At 42.0% G+C, this 20,544-nt stretch overlaps 1 protein-coding gene across 3 annotated transcripts in view; it reads right to left on the bottom strand.

Moving 5' to 3' along the window:
* Positions 1-20,544, bottom strand: part of LOC129862464 (talin-2-like) — a 147,328-nt gene that overhangs the window by 59,230 nt on the left and 67,554 nt on the right. For all 3 annotated transcript variants that reach the window (XM_055934174.1, XM_055934173.1, XM_055934175.1), the window contains 5 exons: positions 7,113-7,286; positions 6,276-6,373; positions 6,056-6,185; positions 4,040-4,198; positions 3,446-3,588 (listed from right to left, as the gene is read on the bottom strand). In XM_055934174.1, the coding sequence (XP_055790149.1) occupies positions 3,446-3,588; positions 4,040-4,198; positions 6,056-6,185; positions 6,276-6,373; positions 7,113-7,248 (666 nt within the window). In that variant the 5' untranslated portion in view covers positions 7,249-7,286. The remainder of the gene's footprint in view (positions 1-3,445; positions 3,589-4,039; positions 4,199-6,055; positions 6,186-6,275; positions 6,374-7,112; positions 7,287-20,544) is intronic.

A 20,544-nucleotide genomic window follows, 5' to 3' on the forward strand; every position in this document is an offset into this window, starting at 1 on the left:
AAAAACATCAAAGGAATACACTTCTTGGCCTAATTGCAAAGCCTTACTGTATGTTTGGGGCAAATCCAACACAACACATCACTGAGTAACTGCCTTGTTTTCAAGCATGGTGGGGGCTGTGTCATGGTATGGGTATGCTTGACATCGGCAAATACTGGGGAGTTTTTCAGGATAAAAAGATACGGGATGGAGCTAATAAGCACAGTCAAAATCCTAGAGTAAATCCAGTTTACACCAGAGACTGGGAGAGGAATTCCCCTTTAGCAGGACAATAACCTGCAGGATAAGGCCAAAATCTACACTGGAGTTGCTTACCAAGAAGACAGTGAATGTTCCTGAGTGGGCAAGTTACAGTTGACTTAAATCTGCTTCAAAATCTATGTTAAATGTTGAAAATTGTTGTCTAGCCATGGTCCCCAACATCTTGACAGAAATGAAAGAATTTTTTAAGAATAATGGGCAAATATTGCACAATCCAGGTGTGCAAATCTCTTATAGACTCACAGCTGTAATCGATGCAGAAGGGGTTTCATGTATTGACTCAGGGAGCAGAAAACTTACGCAACAACTATATTTTAGGTATTTAATTTAAATTATTAAATATAATTATTATTATTATACTAATCTTCCACATAGTATTTTGTGTAGATTGTCGACCAAAAATGGACAATTAAATACATTTTAAATCAGACTTTGTTAACCAAAATGTGAAAAAAAACATGGGGTCTGAATACTTTTCCAAGGTATGTACTGTGTCTCTGAGTGTGTGCTTGTTGGGTGTGTATGTACACTACCGTTCAAAAGTTGTGCCACTTAGAAATGTCCTTGTTTTTGAAAAAAAAAGAATCCATTAAAATAACATCAAATTGATCCGAAATACAGTGTAGACATTGTTCATGTTGTAAATGACTATTTTAGCTGGAAACGGCAGATTTTTTAATGAAATATCTACATAGGCGTACAGCGGCCCATTTTCAGCAACCATCACTCCTGTGTTCCAATGGCACGTTGTGTTAGCTAATCCAAGTTTATAATTTTAGAAGGCTAATTGATCATTAGAAAGCCCTTTTGCAATTATGTTAGCACAGCTGAAAACTGTTGTTCTGATTAAAGAAGCAATAAAACTGGCCTTTAGACTAGTTGAGTGTCTGGAGCGTCAGCATTTGTGGGTTCGATTACAGGCTCAAAATGGCCAGAAACAAAGAACTTTCTTCTGAAACTCCCAAGTCTATTCTTGTTCTGAGAAATGAAGGCTATTCCATGCGAGAAATTGCCAAGAAACTGAAGATCTCGTACAACGCTGTGTGCCACTTCCTTCACAGAACAGCACAAAGCACTGTGCATAGCATGCTCCTCTGTGAGCTCAGGTGTTATGGGGGAGCTCCCCTCTTCAACTCAAGGCAGGGGAAGCTAATGAAGATGCAGTGAGGCGTGCAGTGAGCAAAGTCTGCCCTGTGTAATGCAGGCTCAGCTGACCCCCCCAGGGGACTCCCTGTCTCAGCAGCCCTCTCTCTCTCTCTCAGACTCCATCCACACTGTAGAGCACAACAACGCTGTAGTGTGTAACCAGACAGTCCATGCTGACCCAATCGCCACAGCACAGCAGCACGGCAAGCTAACCGGTCTGTGATTCATATACTGTAAACCAGGCCCAGCTCATCCTCTGAGAACTGCAGTACCAGCAAGGCCGCATAAGTCAGCTGGCCTCTGATCCAACAGAACCAGCAAGTCTATAGGCCAGTACGTCAAGCCAGGCTTTATAGGAGTTCCAGCACCATAGCCTTCGACAGAATATCCAACTGTATTTGAGCTAAAGTGTGTTTTATTGACCGTAGGACTACAGAACCAGACTACAGAACCAGTCAAATCAAATTATATTTGTTACATGTAGACCTTACCGTGAAATGCTTACTTACAAGCCCTTAACCAACAATGTAGAGTTAGAAAAAAGTAAGAAACATTTGATAACTAAAAATATTAACACACTAAAATAACAATAATGAGGCTATATACAAGGGGTACCGGTCAATGAGTCAATGTGCAGGGGTACGGGTTAGTAATATGTACATTTAGGTAGGGGTAAAGTGACTATGCATCAGTTGTGGTCGGGGACATTTAAGATGAGGGAGGATGCAAAAAAAAATTATGAGCATGGCCTTATTCTATTACAGCATATTGGATGTCTGTCATTCATATTCCATTCACCCAGCTCAACGTAACATCGATAGGTTAGGCTACTATGTGATACAAACATTTTCCCTACACCCATCATTAGGATGCTACAATCTAGCATGATCCCTTTGATCATTGTACAATTCTATCTAGCATCTACGTGCTCTCATTCGCTCACATTTTCTGTTAGCTTGTGGAGTTCAGTGCACAACACATCAGCTGTCTGTGACCAGGCAAAAAAAATCTTTCCAAGCCAAACTTTCATAACATAACCGCTAACCGCTACACACAGACTACATTGTTGTCACCATATTAACGTTGTAGTTCTAGTAGCTATGTTGACTAATGCGTTAGTAAACCTGCTACAATCATGCAGTACAGAGTACAGTAAGCAGCAAGCGGTTTAGCAGTTACACCGGGTGGCAATAAATTAATAAAACCTTGACTTGGAAGGGTTTCAGTGTTGTATAGCCATAGCCAACTAGCTAACATAGTCACTCTCTGTTTGAGCCGGGTGTTTGAGTAGGCGAAACTAGCTAGCTGCATTTGCTAGCTAAGTAAGTAAAAGTGAAAATATATACAACACAATATAGCTCGCTCTCTATTGCTTTTTAATTTTTGAAGAAATGAATTTGTTCAAAACTGTTAAGCTATTGTCTTCCTCTCTCTTTGTGTCAACTACTCACCACATTGTATGCACTGCAGTGCTAGCTAGCTGTAGCATATGCTTTCAGTACTATATTAATTATCTGATGCTATGATTGGGTGGACAACATGTCAGTTCATGCTGCAAGAGCTCTGACAGGTTGGAGGACGTCCTCCGGAAGTTGTCATAATTACTTTGTAAGTCTATGGAAGTGGGAGAACAACAAGCCTCTTAGGTTTTGTATTGAAGTCAATGTACCCAGAGGACGGAAACAAGCGGTCCTCCGGCTACACCATGGCGCTACCCTAGAGAGTGATGTTGAGGCTACTGTAGACCGTCGTCATTGCAAAACAGTGCATTTTAATTAATTATTTGGTGACGTGAATATATTTAGTATAGTTTTATCTATTTTAAGATAGATAGTATGTATGAGTGTGTGGTTAGAGTCCAGTGAGTGTACATCAAGACCTGTGCAAGAGTCAGTGCAAATAATTAGAATAAAGTAAGTGGGTCAATGCAAATAGTCAGGGTAGCCATTTGATTAACTGTTAAGTAGAGGATAAAGGAATTGAAGAGCTCAGTTTACTACATGTTGGACAGGAATGAGCACAGTGAGAGAGGTCTGACCTGTACATAGAGGAGGTTGAGCTGGACAGGGTCTCGTGAGTCCACATTCTGATCTGAGTAGAAGAACTTGCGTCTGAGCAGCAGCATCTCGCTCTCCTCCACCCCTTGCTCTCTGAACGTCCGGCTGTGGTCTAGCCAGTTCACTGCCAACAGAGAAAAATACACAGTAGCATACACTTCTACTACTGGGATTGGACACGCTGACAGGGAAATAAAACAGTCATAAGGACATGTAGCCAAAAGGAAAAATGTATATATTTTTTTGTCTAAAACCATGAGAGCAGTAATTTGCATAACCTTCTGCTGAGAATAACAATAGATTTTGTGATGGTTTGAGGATGATTTATACAATGATGTTTTCCAAATGTTATCTTACCCCCAAGGGACAGAAATTACAATCTTAATTTCATGAAACATTGATACAGTACTATGACTGAGTTGAGGTATAAAACGTGTTCAAATGAGATGATACTGGACTTACTTACTAATGTGAGAAATTGGACTTAATGATAGAGGGGTAGAGGTGATGACTGGAAGCATGTAATACTGGACTACAAACAACATTGTTCTTTTGGAAGTGCTTTTCAAACTCACAGTCATCATCTGTGTGAAGCTTGGCTTTGAGCTTCTCCATCTTCCTCTCGTCTCGGAGCAGAGTCCTGTCCTTCTTCAGGGTGCCAGTCCCATGACCGTCCTCCTTCTTCTCGTCCACCGCCTCCTGGATCAGGGAGTACTCCTCGTAGTTGGTGATTCCTGAAGAGGAGAGGCAGCCGGGAAACTCTCAGAGAGGGAGCAGTTTAGAGCACAGAGCCAGCACTTTGAGCTGTGCCATATCAGAAGTATTAGTGGGGGAAACGGGAGAGCAGCCAGAAAACTAAAGTGGGAACTCAGAAGAGGAGAAGCCAAGCAGAAATCCCTCTAAACAAACACCAGCCAATGAAGAGATCTGCCAGACATCTCTCATCTCCTCACCCAATTGAGTTTGGGCACAGGCAGCCCAGCGTAATTGAAATACAGTATATGGCTATGGGAACACCTACATGACAGGAGAGGACAGCACAGTCTTTGGCTTCACAATTACCACTCATAATTTCAACATGGTGTAATAAAAGCCTTTTTTCCCCTATCAAAAATATCTGTATAAAACTTTGACTATACCAGTGCCATAGCTAAATATAATGTTCTAAAAGCTAGGGAATCTGCATCCATAATGTATGGCGGAGCCAGTAACTGTGAGCTATAAATAGGATCAGGGCCCGTATCCACAAAAGGTCTCAGAGTAGGAGTGTTGATCTAGGATCTGTTTTGCCTTTTAGATCTTATTGAATTAGAGTATATGGACAGGTCCTAGATCAGTGTGACGCACACAAAATGTATGGTCACATTTGTGTTTATGTATTGTTTCTCTGTATTGGGGAAGAATGTTTTTACTGAAATGTCAGTCCTCCAAGGTTTCACCATTGCAATGCATTTATACTAATGTTGGCCAGTGAGACGTGTTCACTTCGCACTGGGACTGTATGCGGTCCTGCACCTGTGTGTTCTCATAATTGAGAAAACCTTTGAAAGAAAAGTCATGTTCTCCTGTTTCATAATTTATCCCGTGTTACAGATCAGTAAAGTGCAAAAATATATTGTGGTATTCAATGTAACTTGCCTGTTGAAGTGAATGTAATGGGTTTGAACAACATAGTAATTGTGTAACTTCGTACTAGACAGAAAACGCATGTCGAGTATAAAATGAAATGATGGCTGTGCATTCCTTTGATCTAGAAAAAAACAAATGGTTAACACCTGAACATTGTTATTTTGAAAAAGACACTCCTGACAATTTAATGTTGTAACTGTGCTGTTTAAGAACTTTGTAATTGTTGTACTGTAAAATGTCAGAAAAGCTGCTAGCTTAGAGCTAGCTCCAGTTAGCTATTAGCTAGCTCCGGATAGCTTTTGGCAGCTCCGGTCAGTCGGTTGCTAGCTTCGGTTAATACTATGCTAGCATGTTCAGTCATTTTTCAATAACTAGCATTAATGTCATTTGCAATCGCCTTGTCTTTCTATTAGCCCTTCTTACACTGGGTGACTGTATTTTGAGCATGGGTATAAAGTAACTTCTAATGAGTTATACCAGTCTTTAAAGGCTTTCATGTTTTAGTCTCCTATGGGGCTACAGTGGACAACAGTAAACTACAGAATTATAACCTACTGTAAACAGGTGAATAAAAGTTAAGAGTAAATGTGTTTGGGGTATAAATGTAAAGAATTTTAGGATGTGAATTGGATTGGAATTTAATATTTGTTTAATATGTTTATGAAATAATATGTCAGGGATTAGGAGACAAATTAAATATACGTTAAAAAAAACAACAACATTGAAATACACTGAAAAGACGAAAAAATACTATTTGCACTTGAGAGAATGTTGAATAAAATAATTGAGAGAATCTTAGAAAGAGAACCCACGTTCTCCCGTTTCATAATTTATCCTGTGTTACAGGAACTATTATCTGCTGCACCAGTCCCAAAACTGGTACCTGTAACATCAGCACTCCTACTCTGAGAGTCTAGTCGATGGTTTGACTTGTGTAGATTCCAGTTGGAGAGGTTACCCACCTATTCTACTGCATATGGTTACAAGCAGCTCTCCCACAGTTTTAGAGTCATCCACCATGATAGTTTTAACTGCCCCATCCAGCATCTTGATCTTCTGGGGCCTCTGTTTCTTTTTGTACTCCAAGACATCCTGAGAAACAAGGAAAGAGGGGAATGATATGCAGTCCTTTGATTGAATGTTTGATGGGACTCTGCCCTGGGCTCTATGATTGGGCTTTACCCCGTTCCGGAGCATGTAGTAATCCAGAGTTCTCCCAGACTCCAGCCAGATTCCTTTTCTGGGATCATCATCAGAGAGAAACAGGCCGTAATCAGAGGCTGAAAAACACAGCAGAGAACGTGTTAGGGTAACATTTAATAATGGAAACAGTTGCTTGATTGACTGTTTAAATGGCAAAAGCCAACTAAGTGAACACATGTTGACAAGACAATGCTATTTAACTGCATCTCATGTAGTTACTGTTTATGATACATAGGATGCCTCTTCTTCTGATCTCATTGACATTCACATGAATAATCCATGTTATGACATTCAGTTGGGAAAGAAGGGTAATTATGTCTGCCATCAGACCCTCTAGCCTAGCTGATATGAATCTGTCCTAAAGCCTAACGAGAGCTCACAGCTTAAAGAGCCTCTCCAGCATGCCTAGCTAACACCTCCCCCAGGGAAGAATACCGCCCACAGACTCAGATTGAATCAGCTTCCTCAGACAGAGCGCATCGACTGTTTTGAAACCGTTTTCTGTCTGTCTGTAGTCAGAAAGCAATGCTGTGGGTGACATCGATTTTTATCTCCTGCTTAAAATGCTCTGAACAGTTTTTATCAGACAGACAGACAGACAGACAGACAGACAGACCTGGAGGTCAGGCACTCTAATGCCTTGTTTGACAATTGCATTACAATGACACTGGAGTATTTAGTACAGACTGATGGAAAAAAAAAAAGAAGTAATTGTGTAGTTTTTGTATTTCAATTTTTTTCTTAGTGAAAGTGATCCTTATGCATGTGAAACGTTCTGACATTACCCATTAACAGTAGCTTTCCCCAATCTCTCACCTTGGCCAGTCTGGGCTTCCGGAACCCTCTCCCTGATGATCCTACAGGCATCATACACAGGAGTGCAGGGCTCAAACTGCATGGTCTTCACCACATTGCACTGGCGGACACAGATCTTCAGTGAAAGGGCCACCATCTTGATTGGTGGTGTATTGGCGTTGCCAACCTACACACCTGGAAAAAACAAAACGGATCAGTTCAGATATAACTCTGAGTTAGCCAAGGAAATGTGTATAAAATGGACACTGGATATATACAGTACCAGTCAAAAGTTTGGATAAACCTACTTATTCAAGAGTTTCTTTCTATTTACAAATTTCTACATTGTAGAATAATAGTGAAGACATTAAAACTATGAAATAACACTTATGGAATCATGTAGTAACCAAAAAAGTATTTAAAAAATCTAATTATATTTGAGATTCTTCAAAGTTGTCACCCTTTTCCTTGATGACAGATTTGCATACTCTTGGCATTCTCTCAACCAGCTTCACCTAGAATGCTTTTCCAACAGTCTTGAAGGAGTTCCCACATATGCTGAGCATGTGTTGGCTGCTTTTCCTTCCCTCTGTAGTCCAACTCATCCCAAACCATCTCAATTGGGTTGAGGTCGGGTGATTGTGGAGGCCAGGTCATCTGATGCAGCACTCCATCACTCTCCTTTTTGGTCAAATAGCACTTACACAGCCTGGAGGTGTGTTGGGTCATTGTCCTGTTGAAAAACAAATGATAATCCCACTAAGCCCAAACCAGATGGGATGGTGTATTGCTGCAGAATGCTGTGGTAGCCATGCTGGTTAAGTATGCCTTGAATTCTGAATAAATTGCAGACAGTGTCACCAGCAAAGCACCGCATCACACCACCTCCTCCATGCTTCACGGTGGGAAATACACATGCAAAGATCATCCGTTCACCTACTCTGCGTCTCACAAAGACATGGAGGTTGGAACCAAAAATCTCACATTTGTCTCTACACAAAACGACAGATTTTTTGTCCATTGTGTCCATTGCTAATGTCCATTGCTTGTGTTTCTTGGCCAAAGCAAGTCTCTTCTTCTTATTGGTGTCCTTTAGTAGTGGTTTCTTCGCAGCAATTTGACCATGAAGGCCTGATTCACTCAGTCTCCTCTGAACAGTTGATGTTGAGATGTGTCTGTTACTTGAACTCTGTGAAGCATTTATTTGGGCTGCAATTTCTGAGGCTGGTAACTCTAATGAACTTATCCTCTGCAGCAGAGGTAACTCTGGGTCTTCCTTTCCTGTGGCGGTCCTCATGAGAGGCAGTTTCATCATAGCGCTTGATGGTTTTTGTAACTACACCTCAAGATTCTTTCAAAGTTCTTTCCGTCTTGACTGACCTTCATGTCTTAAAGTAATGATGGACTGTCGTTTCTCTTTGCTTATTTGAGCTGTTCTTGCCATAAAAAAAAAAAAAAAAATATATGGACTTGGTCTTTTACCAAATAGGGTTATATCTTCTACCTGAATGATGACATTATAGAGTATCATCATTATTTGCCCTCTCTCCCTACAAGCAGACATCGGAGTCAAACCAGTGGGTGTTATGTCGTCCATTTAAGGCCAAACCGATTGAAATACACTGTAGTTCTTATTCCTACTTGAGAAAACATGCAGAAAAAAACTCTAATGACACCATTTATTAGATTTATATCTCCCTTAGCCAGGAGGAAAAACCGTTCACAATGGATCTCTCAAACAGTTATGTTTTTGTTCAGAATATAGTTAAGGAATTTTTTCCTTTACCCAGTGCACTGTCAAATCCGGATGACAATAACATTTTCAGATGTTATACAAGGCAACACTGTATTATGGATAATGAGTTGACATTCTGTGTTCCTCTTAATGACAAAGGTCATATAGAAGCTGTGCTTGTGAATAAACAAATTGACTCCATTTAGAGTCCAGATATAGCTGTGAGCCATTTCAGAGAAAATGATTATGCCATTCTTAGTGCAAATTTCGGAAAATAAAAAAGGCCGAGCTAAAAGATAAATTGCAGTTAATTTTTTCAAACCGTGTTTGAGTTTGAGTTTATTAATCAACGTTTCAGTAAAAGTGCCGGTTTTAGCCAGCCGGATAATTTTCAACTGCAGTCCCTGGGCAGGTTATTAAAAACAATTACAATATAGACAATAGCAACATAGAACAAGACATAGCATACAGACATAGCAACATATGACAAGCAAGACGTAGCATACAGACAGAGCAACATAGAACAAAAAGCAGCAGTTTCCCCAGGTTTATAATGCATATTACTTCATGTGAGCGTTATACCACACAGTCCATTGGCCATAGGTGAAGCATGGGACACAAACGGTTAGATTGAGAAACTGTTTGGATTTATTGGAATGTGCCTGATGAGGAAATATATTTAGGACAATCTGAAGAGAGGAGAGAGAGAGGGCTATGAGATGGGTAACTACGAGAACACGGGCCTGAGCTATTGGATGTCTGGGTTATGTTTGAATCTGTCAGAAAGTGGGTAAAGAATCTGCAATTACAAGTATATCCAAGTGCAAATCTGCTCAAAATCTTTGTCAGAAAAAATATTTCCAATGACGTGGTTGTGAATGATGTCCCCTCTGACTAGCAGTCTTTCATAGTATTGACTCTCTCCTCTACTCCTGCAGCCCCCCTAACTAGCAGTCTTTCATAGTAGTGACTATCTCCTACTCCTGCAGCCCCCCTGCAAGCCTCTTCTCTACTGATAGTCCATCAGCACAAAGAGGTAGAGGTAATGGCTCTGCATGGGACCTGCTCCATACAGCCTGCCACAGGGGTCCTGCAACACTTTTGTGGCTCAGGTGTATGGTTATTCTTTGTTAGACAGGCCGCATGAGGCTCAGCTAACCCAGGCCACACACACACACACACACACACACACACACACACACACACACACACGAGTATGGACTTTGCCACACACAGGCCTGAGGGTGCAGTAGAGTATAGCCGTGTGGGGATAATCAAAAGTGTAAAACTTTCTTGTGAAAGCAGAAACTGTGCAGACATTCCGTTGGGACCTTGGTATATATACACTTAGCAGGGGTAGGAGGCACAAAGCTCTGTCTACATTTGCCGCCGATAAGCATTGGTGATGGCACCCATCGTAAAAAAAGCTTTATAGAATCAAATAAATACATCATGCATGAAAAATGATAACATTCCTCTGGTAGGAAATACAGAGAGTGAGAGCAAGAGATACAGCTCAGGAGCAGCCACATGAGGAAACCCCGGAGGATAATCACTACTATGGAGCAGAGCTAGTAGGAGGTAGCAGTAGCAGCAGCAGAGCGAGAACCCATTTCTCACGAGTTCCTCTCCTCTCTCTCCTCTGGCAAACACTCAACGGCAGCAAGCTTCTCATTAGCTCTGCTTTCAGGCCGACACCGAACCATTACTAAGCAGAGAGGACACAGCATAGACAGCAGATCACAACCAGAGATATCAACATACAGAATGAATGGGCTTCAACTGTATCCCCGCAACATGATGCTTCAAAGTGGACTTAAAATAGTATTACCAGCCCCCTGTCCTCTCTTATACCATTAACAGGGCTTTCTCTCCTCCATCCACAGGGCCTCCAGTATTAAGTTAGGTTTGTGTAGTACTCAACACATTAGAGATCTGCAAATAGAAGGAAAGTGTCTAAGAGCAGCTGGGAGGGCAGTGTAAACATGGACAATTTATTAAGAGCTGAAGTCAGGAGCCATCTGGAAGGGATACAGTATGTGTCACATGATTTGTTGTAATAACAATAGCAGAGAGGAGAGCTCATGAGGACACCCAGGCACTGTCTGCAACTCAGCCTGGTGGACCATTACAGCACCAGTCAAATAGTTAAACAATCAACAGGGACTCCCGATCAGGGCCAGTACAGCCCGGGATCGAACCAGGGTCTGCAGTGACACCTCTAGCACTGAGATGCAGTGCCTTAGACCGCTGCGCCACACGGGAGCCCTGACATGTTGGCCTGACATGATCACTTCATTGGAGCTTGTTTGACCATAGCTGATCAATATGTTTTGTGGAATTGGGACATCATCAACAAACTGCCACAATGCAGTTCAAGTATTTGGTGGCTTTAAGACTAATAACAGAATAGTAAACTGCATGAAATATTTTTTCATGCCATATCAAAATTAAAGTCAGACTATAGGTAATTGAGAAGATAGCTGTGGCCATGACTTCAAGCTGTTTTTTTATACACACTTACAGCTAGCTAGCTGCTTGATGGCTTAAAAGAGGATATTTAAAGTCAAATGATAACATACAGTACTGATGAACCCTCTCAAATGTGTTCAAAACCAATTAGACTGGCTGCACAAATGTGCAGTGATTATGAATATACTAATAAAATAACCCACTAGGCGCACACTGGTTGACTCAACATTGTTTCCATGACATTTTAATGAAATTACGTTGAACTAATGTGGAATAGACGTTGAATTGACGTCTGTGCCCAGTGGGAAGCTAGTGGAGTTGTCACACATGCAGCTATCGAAAATGTATTAGAATGTTTGCTCAATACAACCAATTGATTGCAGCATTACCACAGAAATTGACAAGTCAAGTGGAAGGGGAGAAGGTAGGGAACTTGTATGTCTGCCCTATATTAAATATAAAAATAGGCAGAATATTTTCTTGCATACAGTAAATAAAGAAATGTACCAGTTCAATTTGTTAATAGCGCAGAAAGCGTGCTAAAACTATGTAGAATATTGGCATGTTGGAAACTACAACACCCTACTAAATCGCACAGTTCGTTCTTGGTCTGATTTATCTCTAGAGAAACTGTGCAATGTGCACATTAAGTTCACAGAAAACCCCTGAACTAAATGGAATTAAAATAATTTAACCGATGTCGGTCAATTAGTTGTTTAAAAAAAGTTAAATAACAGACATTTCGGTTAATCGCTCAGCACTAGACCAAAATAACCTGACCTACACCTGCTCTTTCCATGACATAGACTGACCAGGCGAAAGCTATGATCCCTTATTAATGCACTCAGTACACACACCATAATAAAACATTTTTGGTTTACAATCAAATGAGGCAGTAACAGAAAACAGAAACCTCTCAATTCTATTCTTTATTCTAGCAACACCAAAATCTAGACAAAATTCTGTATTCTTGCAACACCCTGGTCAGGCTACATAGTGTCATGACGTTGGCCTGGGGGTAGGTTTATGACAGTCATAAATACCTCTTCCCCCCTTTTTCCTCTCTCTACCCTACTGATGTGAAATTTGAAAACCCCTTGGTTAACATAGAGATTCTGGGAACATCAGAAGGTGGGGGGAAATGAACTATATTCTGGTAATCCGACCAATTGAACATCTGCGCTGGTACTTCATGAATATGACGTCAGTTCGGTTGTCATCTGAGACATTCTCATCAATGATAGATTGACAAACTCTACAGTGGAAAGTCTACACAGAGTTATCGGATTCACATGGAATTGTTGTTCAATTTAAATGTTTGAATATGAAATTATTTGTGATGGGATGAAATGTGATCTTAGCTTCTAAAATTTGAGAATTGGGTTTTCATGAGTGAATTAGGCCCGACTCAGTGGCCCGCCCACGTGAAGCGACATAGGTTGTAAATTATGAAACACACCCCTTTTCTCCCTGCACTATAAGCCCTTGACGAAAATGTAACCTTCCTGTTCCAAGTACGTGAGGTCTGCAGCCTCTGCGTTAAAAAGGACTAACATGTCAACTACAGAACTAAGCCAACATCAGCGTGAGCTTTGGTTGCGAATGGTATGAACTTTGAACTCTTATTCACTACAGAAGTGATACCTCCAAGACGTCGAGTTAGCAACAGCAGCTGCAAACGTAAATTAGGGCAGACAGAGTATCCCGTCTACCACACAACGACGTTACTACGACGTATCCAATTGACCAGCAGAGACATTCTTCAAAGGACAAAGGACTCGGTTGGGTAACACGGCCTTCCATCTACCACCAACCTACCGAAGCGCAGCTCAGAGTAAATATTTATTGCATTTTCCTTTTCCAAATGGGCAGTAATTTAGAAATGCATAAGATACTGTATTTACGATAGCATGGCTTCTTTCTTGGTTCCTCAAGTCTTCCCGCTCTTTCACTCAAACCCAGCCCCCTTTTCTTTTGTGTAACCAGCTGTCATATCTGTTCCGTCCGCTAGGGACGTTTTCCTTTATGACATCATTTGTAATCAAGGTATGATTCATTCTGTGTATATATAATTCTGTGTGATTAGTTAGGTATTTAGTAAATAAATAATTAAACCCAATTTTGAATTGCTGATTCAACTTGTTAGCCAGGGTTCGGAAGATAACCAAGAATTTACAACTTTCAGATAAGACTGAAATAAGGTGACGATTAATATTGACTGCTATTGATGTAAAATATTACTAGGTCTTTAAGAGTTTATTCGGAAGATAACAGCTCTATAAATAATATTTTGTGGTGCCCCGACTTTCTAGTTAATTACATTTACATGATTAGCTCAATCAGGTAATAGTTATTACGGAGAAAGGATTTTATAGAATAGCATGTCATATCACTTAATCCGGCATAGCCAAAGACACGACAATAGATAAACAAAAACACCCATCCCAATCACCTTAACAACTAAATGAATTTAGGTCATGGTAGAGAAAAGACAAACAGAATCTTAAAATGGCAGACAAAGACCATAAGAATAGGATCATAAACATGTCATTTCTTTACAGCGCTCATCCTCTATTAGCAAATTAGAATACAAAAACAATACGGGTTCAAGATTTAAAAGCATTTATCTGGCTTTACTAAAAGAATCAACCCTCTCGGCAGCAGCACTAGTTGTAAATAGTACAACTAGAGCCATATCAGGATCAAAGGTGGATTAGCATACCAGCTCCAAATCCCAGCCTAGTCATTGTTAAGATAAGAAGATTTTAACAAGCTCTAATAAGATTTAAAACAACCTCAGACCTCAAACTAATGGTCTTGTCTAAGAACATGCAAATACCTAAACTGTACATTAATCTCAAATTCATTGAATAGTCATTTAAAAAAAGTGAATTTTTTACATTTTATTTTTACACTGGCCTAATCATTATGATTGTTAATTACACTAATATGTTCCTTGCATGCTGAAGTGGTTTGAGCATAAATCCATCATCAGCATTTCTCTGAAAGGCTTGGAGATTGAAGGATGAAAGGTTCCATGTACTAAGGAGAACATGCTGATGAATGCTTTCCTTGGGTTCCTTTCTCTCATTTCTCCACTCGTGCTCTAAATTAGCCCCCCATTTTTTATTCCCCTCTGATTAAAAGACAGGTCAATCTGCTGTAGGCCCAGGGCATGTCTCCTGGGATCACCTCTAGGCAGAGAGAGGGGTGTCTCTATCTCTCTCTCTCGCTATCTCTGATGCTTAGTGAAGTGATGCTTAGGTGCACTATAAGAGATTGTGCAAACATCAACAGAAGATCTATTGTTGGTCATCTCATAAACATGACAAGGACTATGGGATATCCCTCACGCTCTGGTCTGTAGCATTACCTATATTAGGTTTGAACAACATGGGACTAATAACTCCCTGGAAGCTGCAGGCGACTTGATATACTGAAACAAAATATAAAAGGCAACATGCAACAATTGCAACAATTTCAACGATTTTATAAGGAAATCAGTCAATTGAAAAAAATGCAATATGTCCTAATCTATGGATTTCACATGACCTCGGCAGGGGCACCCACTTGGGAGCCGGGCCCACCCACTGGGAGCCAGGCACGGCCAATCAGAATGAGTTTTTCCCCACAAAAAGTATTTATTATCGACAGAAATACTCCAGTTTCATGAGCTGTTCGGGTGGCTGGTCTCAGACGATCCCGCAGGCGAAGAAGCCGGATGTGAAGGTCCTGGGCTGGTGTGGTTACACGTGGTCTGCAGTTGTGAGGCCAGTTGGACATACTGCCAAACTCTCTAAAACGACAATGAAGGCGGCTTCTCTGGCAGTTCTCTGGCAACAGCTCTGGTGGACATTCCTTCAGTCAGCATAACAGATTGCATGCTCCCTCAACTTGAGACATCTGTGGCATTGGGTTATGTGACAAAACTGCACATTTTAGCGTGGACTTTTATTGTCCACAGCCAAGGCGCACCTGTGTAATGATCATACCGTTTAATCAGCTTCTTGATATGCCACACCTGTCAGGATTATATTGGCAAAGAAGAAATGCTCACTAACAGGGATGAAACAAATTTGTGCACAAATCTTTTTTTTTTGTGCGTATGGAACATTTCTTGGATCTTTTATTTCAGCTCATGGGTCCAACACTTTACATGTTGTGTTTATATATTTGTTCAATATACATTACATCCAGATTCTATTGAATCCATATCATACCAACACCAACTCTCAAGAGCAAATAATATTCAAGCCCCATGACTACGACGCAACCTACCACAAACATTTGCACTTAACTATGGCAGAAAGTCAAGGTCAGGTATGTTCATTTAATCTGATTTCAAGGCCGGTAGCCTCATGTGCTACTTCTGAATTGAATGCCACGCAAGTTATCAATTTGAGTGTAACACATCTAAATTGGAAAATAGTGTAGGTGTGAAGAACAGCCTGGTAGGAGAGGCATTAATCCGCCATCATAAATACAGTACATCCACAGATAAAGGTCAGATTTATCGTCAGAACGTGCAGCAGCAAATTATGACCCATATCTTTAAAGGTCCAATGCAGCCATTTTTATCTCAACATCATATCATTTCTGGGTAACAATGAAGTACCATACCGTGATTTTCCCCCCAATTAAAATAGTAAAAAAGAAACAAACATAGCTTTTTAGCTACAGTTGAAGTCGGAAGTTTACATACACCTTAGCCAAATACAGTCGTGGCCAAAAGTTTTGAGAATGACGCAAATATACATTTTCACAAAGTCTGCTGCCTCTGTTTGTATGATGGCAATTTGCATATACTCCAGAATGTTATGAAGTGATCAGATGAATTGCAATATATTGCTGCCAGTAAGATTACACCTTAATCAACCTTTTATCAGATCATCAAGAACTTCAAGAAGAGCGGTTCAATTGTTGTGAAGGCGGCTTCAGGGCACCCAAGAAAGTCCAGCAAGCGCCAGGACAGTCTCCCAAAGTTAATTCAGCTGCGGGATCGGGGCACCACCAGTACAGAGCTTGCTCATGAATGGCAGCAGGCAGGTGTGAGTGCATCTACACGCACAGTGAGGCAAAGACTTTTGGAGGATGGCCTGGTGTTAAGAAGGGCAGCAAAGAAGCCACCTCTCTCCAGGAAAAAGATCAGGGACAGACTGATATTCTGCAAAAGGTTCAGCGATTGGACTGCTGAGGACTGGGGTAAAGTCATTTTTTCTGATGAATCCCCTTTCCGATTGTTTGGGGCATCCGGGAAAAAAATTGCCTGGAGAAGACAAGGTAAGCGCTACCATCAGTCTTGTGTCATGCCAACAGTAAAGCATCCTGAGACCATTCATGTGTGGGGTTGCTTCTCAGCCAAGGGAGTGGGCTCACTCACAATTTTGCCTAAGAACACAGCCATGAATAAAGAATGGTACCAACACATCCTCGGAGAGCAACTTCTCCAAACCATCCAGAAACAGTTTGGTGACGAACAATGCCATTTTCAGCATGATGGCGAACCTTTTCATAAGGCAAAAGTGATAACTAAGTGGCTCGGGGAACAAAACATCGATATTTTGGGTCCATGGCCAGGAAACTCCCCAGACCTTAATCCAATTGAGAACTTGTGGTCAATCCTCAACAGGCGGGTGGACAAACAAAACCCCACAAATTCTGACAAACTCCAAGCATCGATAATGCAAGAATGGGCTGCCATCAGTCAGGATATGGCCCAGAAGTTAATTGACAGCATGCCAGGGCGGATTTCACAGGTCTTGAAAAAGAAGGGTCAACACTGCAAATATTGACTCTGTGCATCAACTTCATGTAATTGTCAATAAAAGCCTTTGACACTTATGAAATGCTTGTAATTATACTTCACTATTCCATAGTAACAGCTGACAAAAATATCTAAAGACACTGAAGCAGCAAATTAATATTTGCATCATTCTCAAAACCTTTGGCCACGATTGTACATTTGAACTCAGTTTTTCACAATTCCAATTTTTCACAATTTGACCCAATTTGAGTATCAATGGAGGTTTTGTAGAGGTAAGCCATCATATTAGCTCAACCAAATGGCTGAGTGGTTTCCACTTAAATGCTCACGGAAACAGGGGTCTATTTATTGCATGTATCGCAGAGGATCCGTGTGATGCATTGCTGGAGGATGTTCTACTTTGCTGGGTATTTTTAGATGGAGTGAAAGGAGCTGCTTTCTCCCTCCCCACTCCGACGAGGGCAAGATTGACCATTTCTGTCAGTATCTGTACCTTCAAATGACAGAGGAAAGCCTATATCCTCTCTGAGTCAGGGTCAGTGGAGACACAACAGACTGCTCCTCGTTACTGTTGGAGATATGTTTCCTGTATGCAGGGGTCAAATGGTGAATTTCCTGGTTGTTTAATGTTGCTGGTGGCTGAACCGTTGGCCTTATTTATAGTACAGTGGGCCTCTAAAACCATATTTTATTCCATTGATGCTGTACTTTCAAAGCCGCTACTGATGACCTTACAAAATCCTTGTACTGAATTAGATTGTGCAATGCATTTTCTGTAGAGAAGGCCAAACATGGTTCATTGTTCATGGACACAAGGCCAGTCTGAAGATGTGTTATTATTGGAAGAGTTTCAATTAGTTTCATCACAAAATTAGAGTGAAGGTCTCAGATTAATGGTTAATCATGGTGGTTGTATTTAGTTCAGCACACAAATTGTCATGTTTTGTCTTTGATCTTCATGTCTTGTCCCTGTGCTTCCCTCTGCTGGTCTTATTAGGTTCTTTCCCTCTTTCTATTTCCTCTCTCTCCTCCTTCCTTTTTCCCTCTCCCGCTCTCTCTCTCTATCGTTCCGTTCTTGCTCCCAGCTGGTTCTCATTCTCCTAACGACCTTATTTACTCTTTCACACCTGTCCCCTATTTTGCCCTCTGATTTGAGTCCCTATTTCTCCCTCTGTTTTCTGCTTCTGTCTTTGTCGGATTCTTGTTTGATGTTTGCTGTTCTGTGTCCTTGTTCCGCCCTGTCGTGTTTTTGCCTTCATCAGATGCTGCGTGTGAGCAGGTGTCTAGTGGTCGCGTCTCCAGTCGTTCATCTCTACTGACGAGAGGATTTCAGTTTTCCTGTTTTGTTTTTTACCTTAGATATATCAGGAGTATCGTTTTTTGTCTAAGACTGGAATAAAGACTCTGTTTCTATTACGTCGCTTTTGGGTCCTCCTTCATCAGCATAACAGAAGAATCCGACCAAGAATGGACCCAGCGACTATGGATTCTCTCAACACTACCGTCAAGTTCCAGGGAGCAATGCTCGGCAGACACGAGCAGGAATTGTCTGCTGCTCGTCATGCCGTTGAGACCCTGGCCGCTCAGGTCTCCGATCTCTCAGGACAGTTTCAGAGTCTTCGTCTCGTACCACAAGCTACTTCCTGGTCTTCCGAGTCTCCGGAACCCAGGGTTAATAATCCACCATGTTACTCTGGACAGCCCACTGAGTGTCGCTCCTTTCTCACCCAGTGTGATATTGTGTTCTCTCTCCAGCCCAACACATACTCTGGAGAGAGAGCTCGGATCGCTTACGTCATATCACTCCTTACTGGGCGGGCTCGGGAGTGGGGCACAGCTATTTGGGAGGCAAGGGCTGAGTGTTCTGACGTTTATCAGAACTTTAAGGAGGAGATGATACGGGTCTTTGATCGTTCAGTTTTTGGGAAGGAGGCTTCCAGGGGTCTGGCTTCCCTATGTCAAGGTGATCGATCCATAACGGATTACTCTATAGAGTTTCGTACTCTTGCTGCATCCAGTGACTGGAACGAGCCGGCGTTGCTCGCTCGTTTTCTGGAGGGACTCCACGCTGAGGTTAAGGATGAGATTCTCTCCCGGGAGGTTCCTTCCAGCGTGGACTCTTTGATTGCACTCGCCATCCGCATAGAACGACGGGTAGATCTTCGTCACCGAGCTCGTGGAAGAGAGCTCGCGTTAACGGGGTTTCCCTTCTCCGCATCTCGACCATCTCCTTCCATCGGCTCAGAGACTGAGCCCATGCAGCTGGGAGGTGTTCACATCTCGACTAAGGAGAGGGAACGGAGAATCACCAACCGCCTTTGCTTCTATTGCGGTTCTGCTGGACATTTTGTCATGTCATGTCCAGTTAAAGGCCAGAGTTCATCAGTAAGCAGAGGGCTACTGGTGAGCGCTACTACTCAGGTCTCTCCATCAAGATCCTGTACTACCTTGTCGGTCCATCTACGCTGGACCGGGTCGGCTGCTTCCTGCAGTGCCTTGATAGACTCTGGGGCTGAGGGTTGTTTTATGGACGAAGCATGGGCTCGGAAACATGACATTCCTCTCAGAGAGTTAGGGAGGATCACACCCATGTTCGCCTTAGATGGTAGTCCTCTCCCCAGTATCAGATATGAGACACTACCTTTAACCCTCACAGTATCTGGTAACCACAGTGAGACCATTTCTTTTTTGATTTTTTGTTCACCTGTTACACCTGTTGTTTTGGGTCATCCCTGGCTAGTATGTCATAATCCTTCTATTAATTGGTCTAGTAATTCTATCCTTTCCTGGAACGTTTCTTGTCATGTGAAGTGTTTAATGTCTGCTATCCCTCCTGTTTCTTCTGTCCCCTCTACTCAGGAGGAGCCTGGTGATGTGACAGGAGTGCCGGAGGAATATCATGATCTACGCACGGTCTTCAGTCGGTCCAGAGCCAACTCTCTTCCTCCTCACCGGTCGTATGATTGTTGTATTGATCTCCATCCGGGGACCACTTCTCCTCGGGGTAGATTATTCTCTCTGTCGGCTCCCGAACGTAAGGCTCTCGATGATTATCTGTCTGCTGAAGGCATTCAGATGGATCCCGCTAAGGTCCAGGATGTCAGCGATTGGCCTGTTCCTAAGTCACGTGTCGAGTTACAGCGCTTTCTCGGTTTCGCTAATTTCTATCGCCGTTTCATTCGTAATTTCGGTCAAGTGGCTGCCCCTCTCACAGCTCTGGCTTCTGTCAAGTCTTGCTTTAAGTGGTCTGGTTCCGCCCAGGGAGCTTTTGATCTCCTCAAGAAGCGTTTTACATCCGCCCCTATCCTTGTTACTCCTGACGTCACTAAACAATTCATTGTCGAGGTTGACGCTTCAGAGGTGGGCGAGGGAGCCATTCTGTCCCAGCGCTTCCAGTCTGACGATAAGGTCCATCCTTGCGCTTACTTTTCTCATCGATTGTCGCCATCGGAACCCGAGGGGATTCTCCCTGAAGGGCGTGT

This window comes from Salvelinus fontinalis, chromosome 9, assembly GCF_029448725.1.
Source record: "Salvelinus fontinalis isolate EN_2023a chromosome 9, ASM2944872v1, whole genome shotgun sequence".
NCBI classification, from domain to species: Eukaryota; Metazoa; Chordata; class Actinopteri; order Salmoniformes; family Salmonidae; genus Salvelinus; species Salvelinus fontinalis.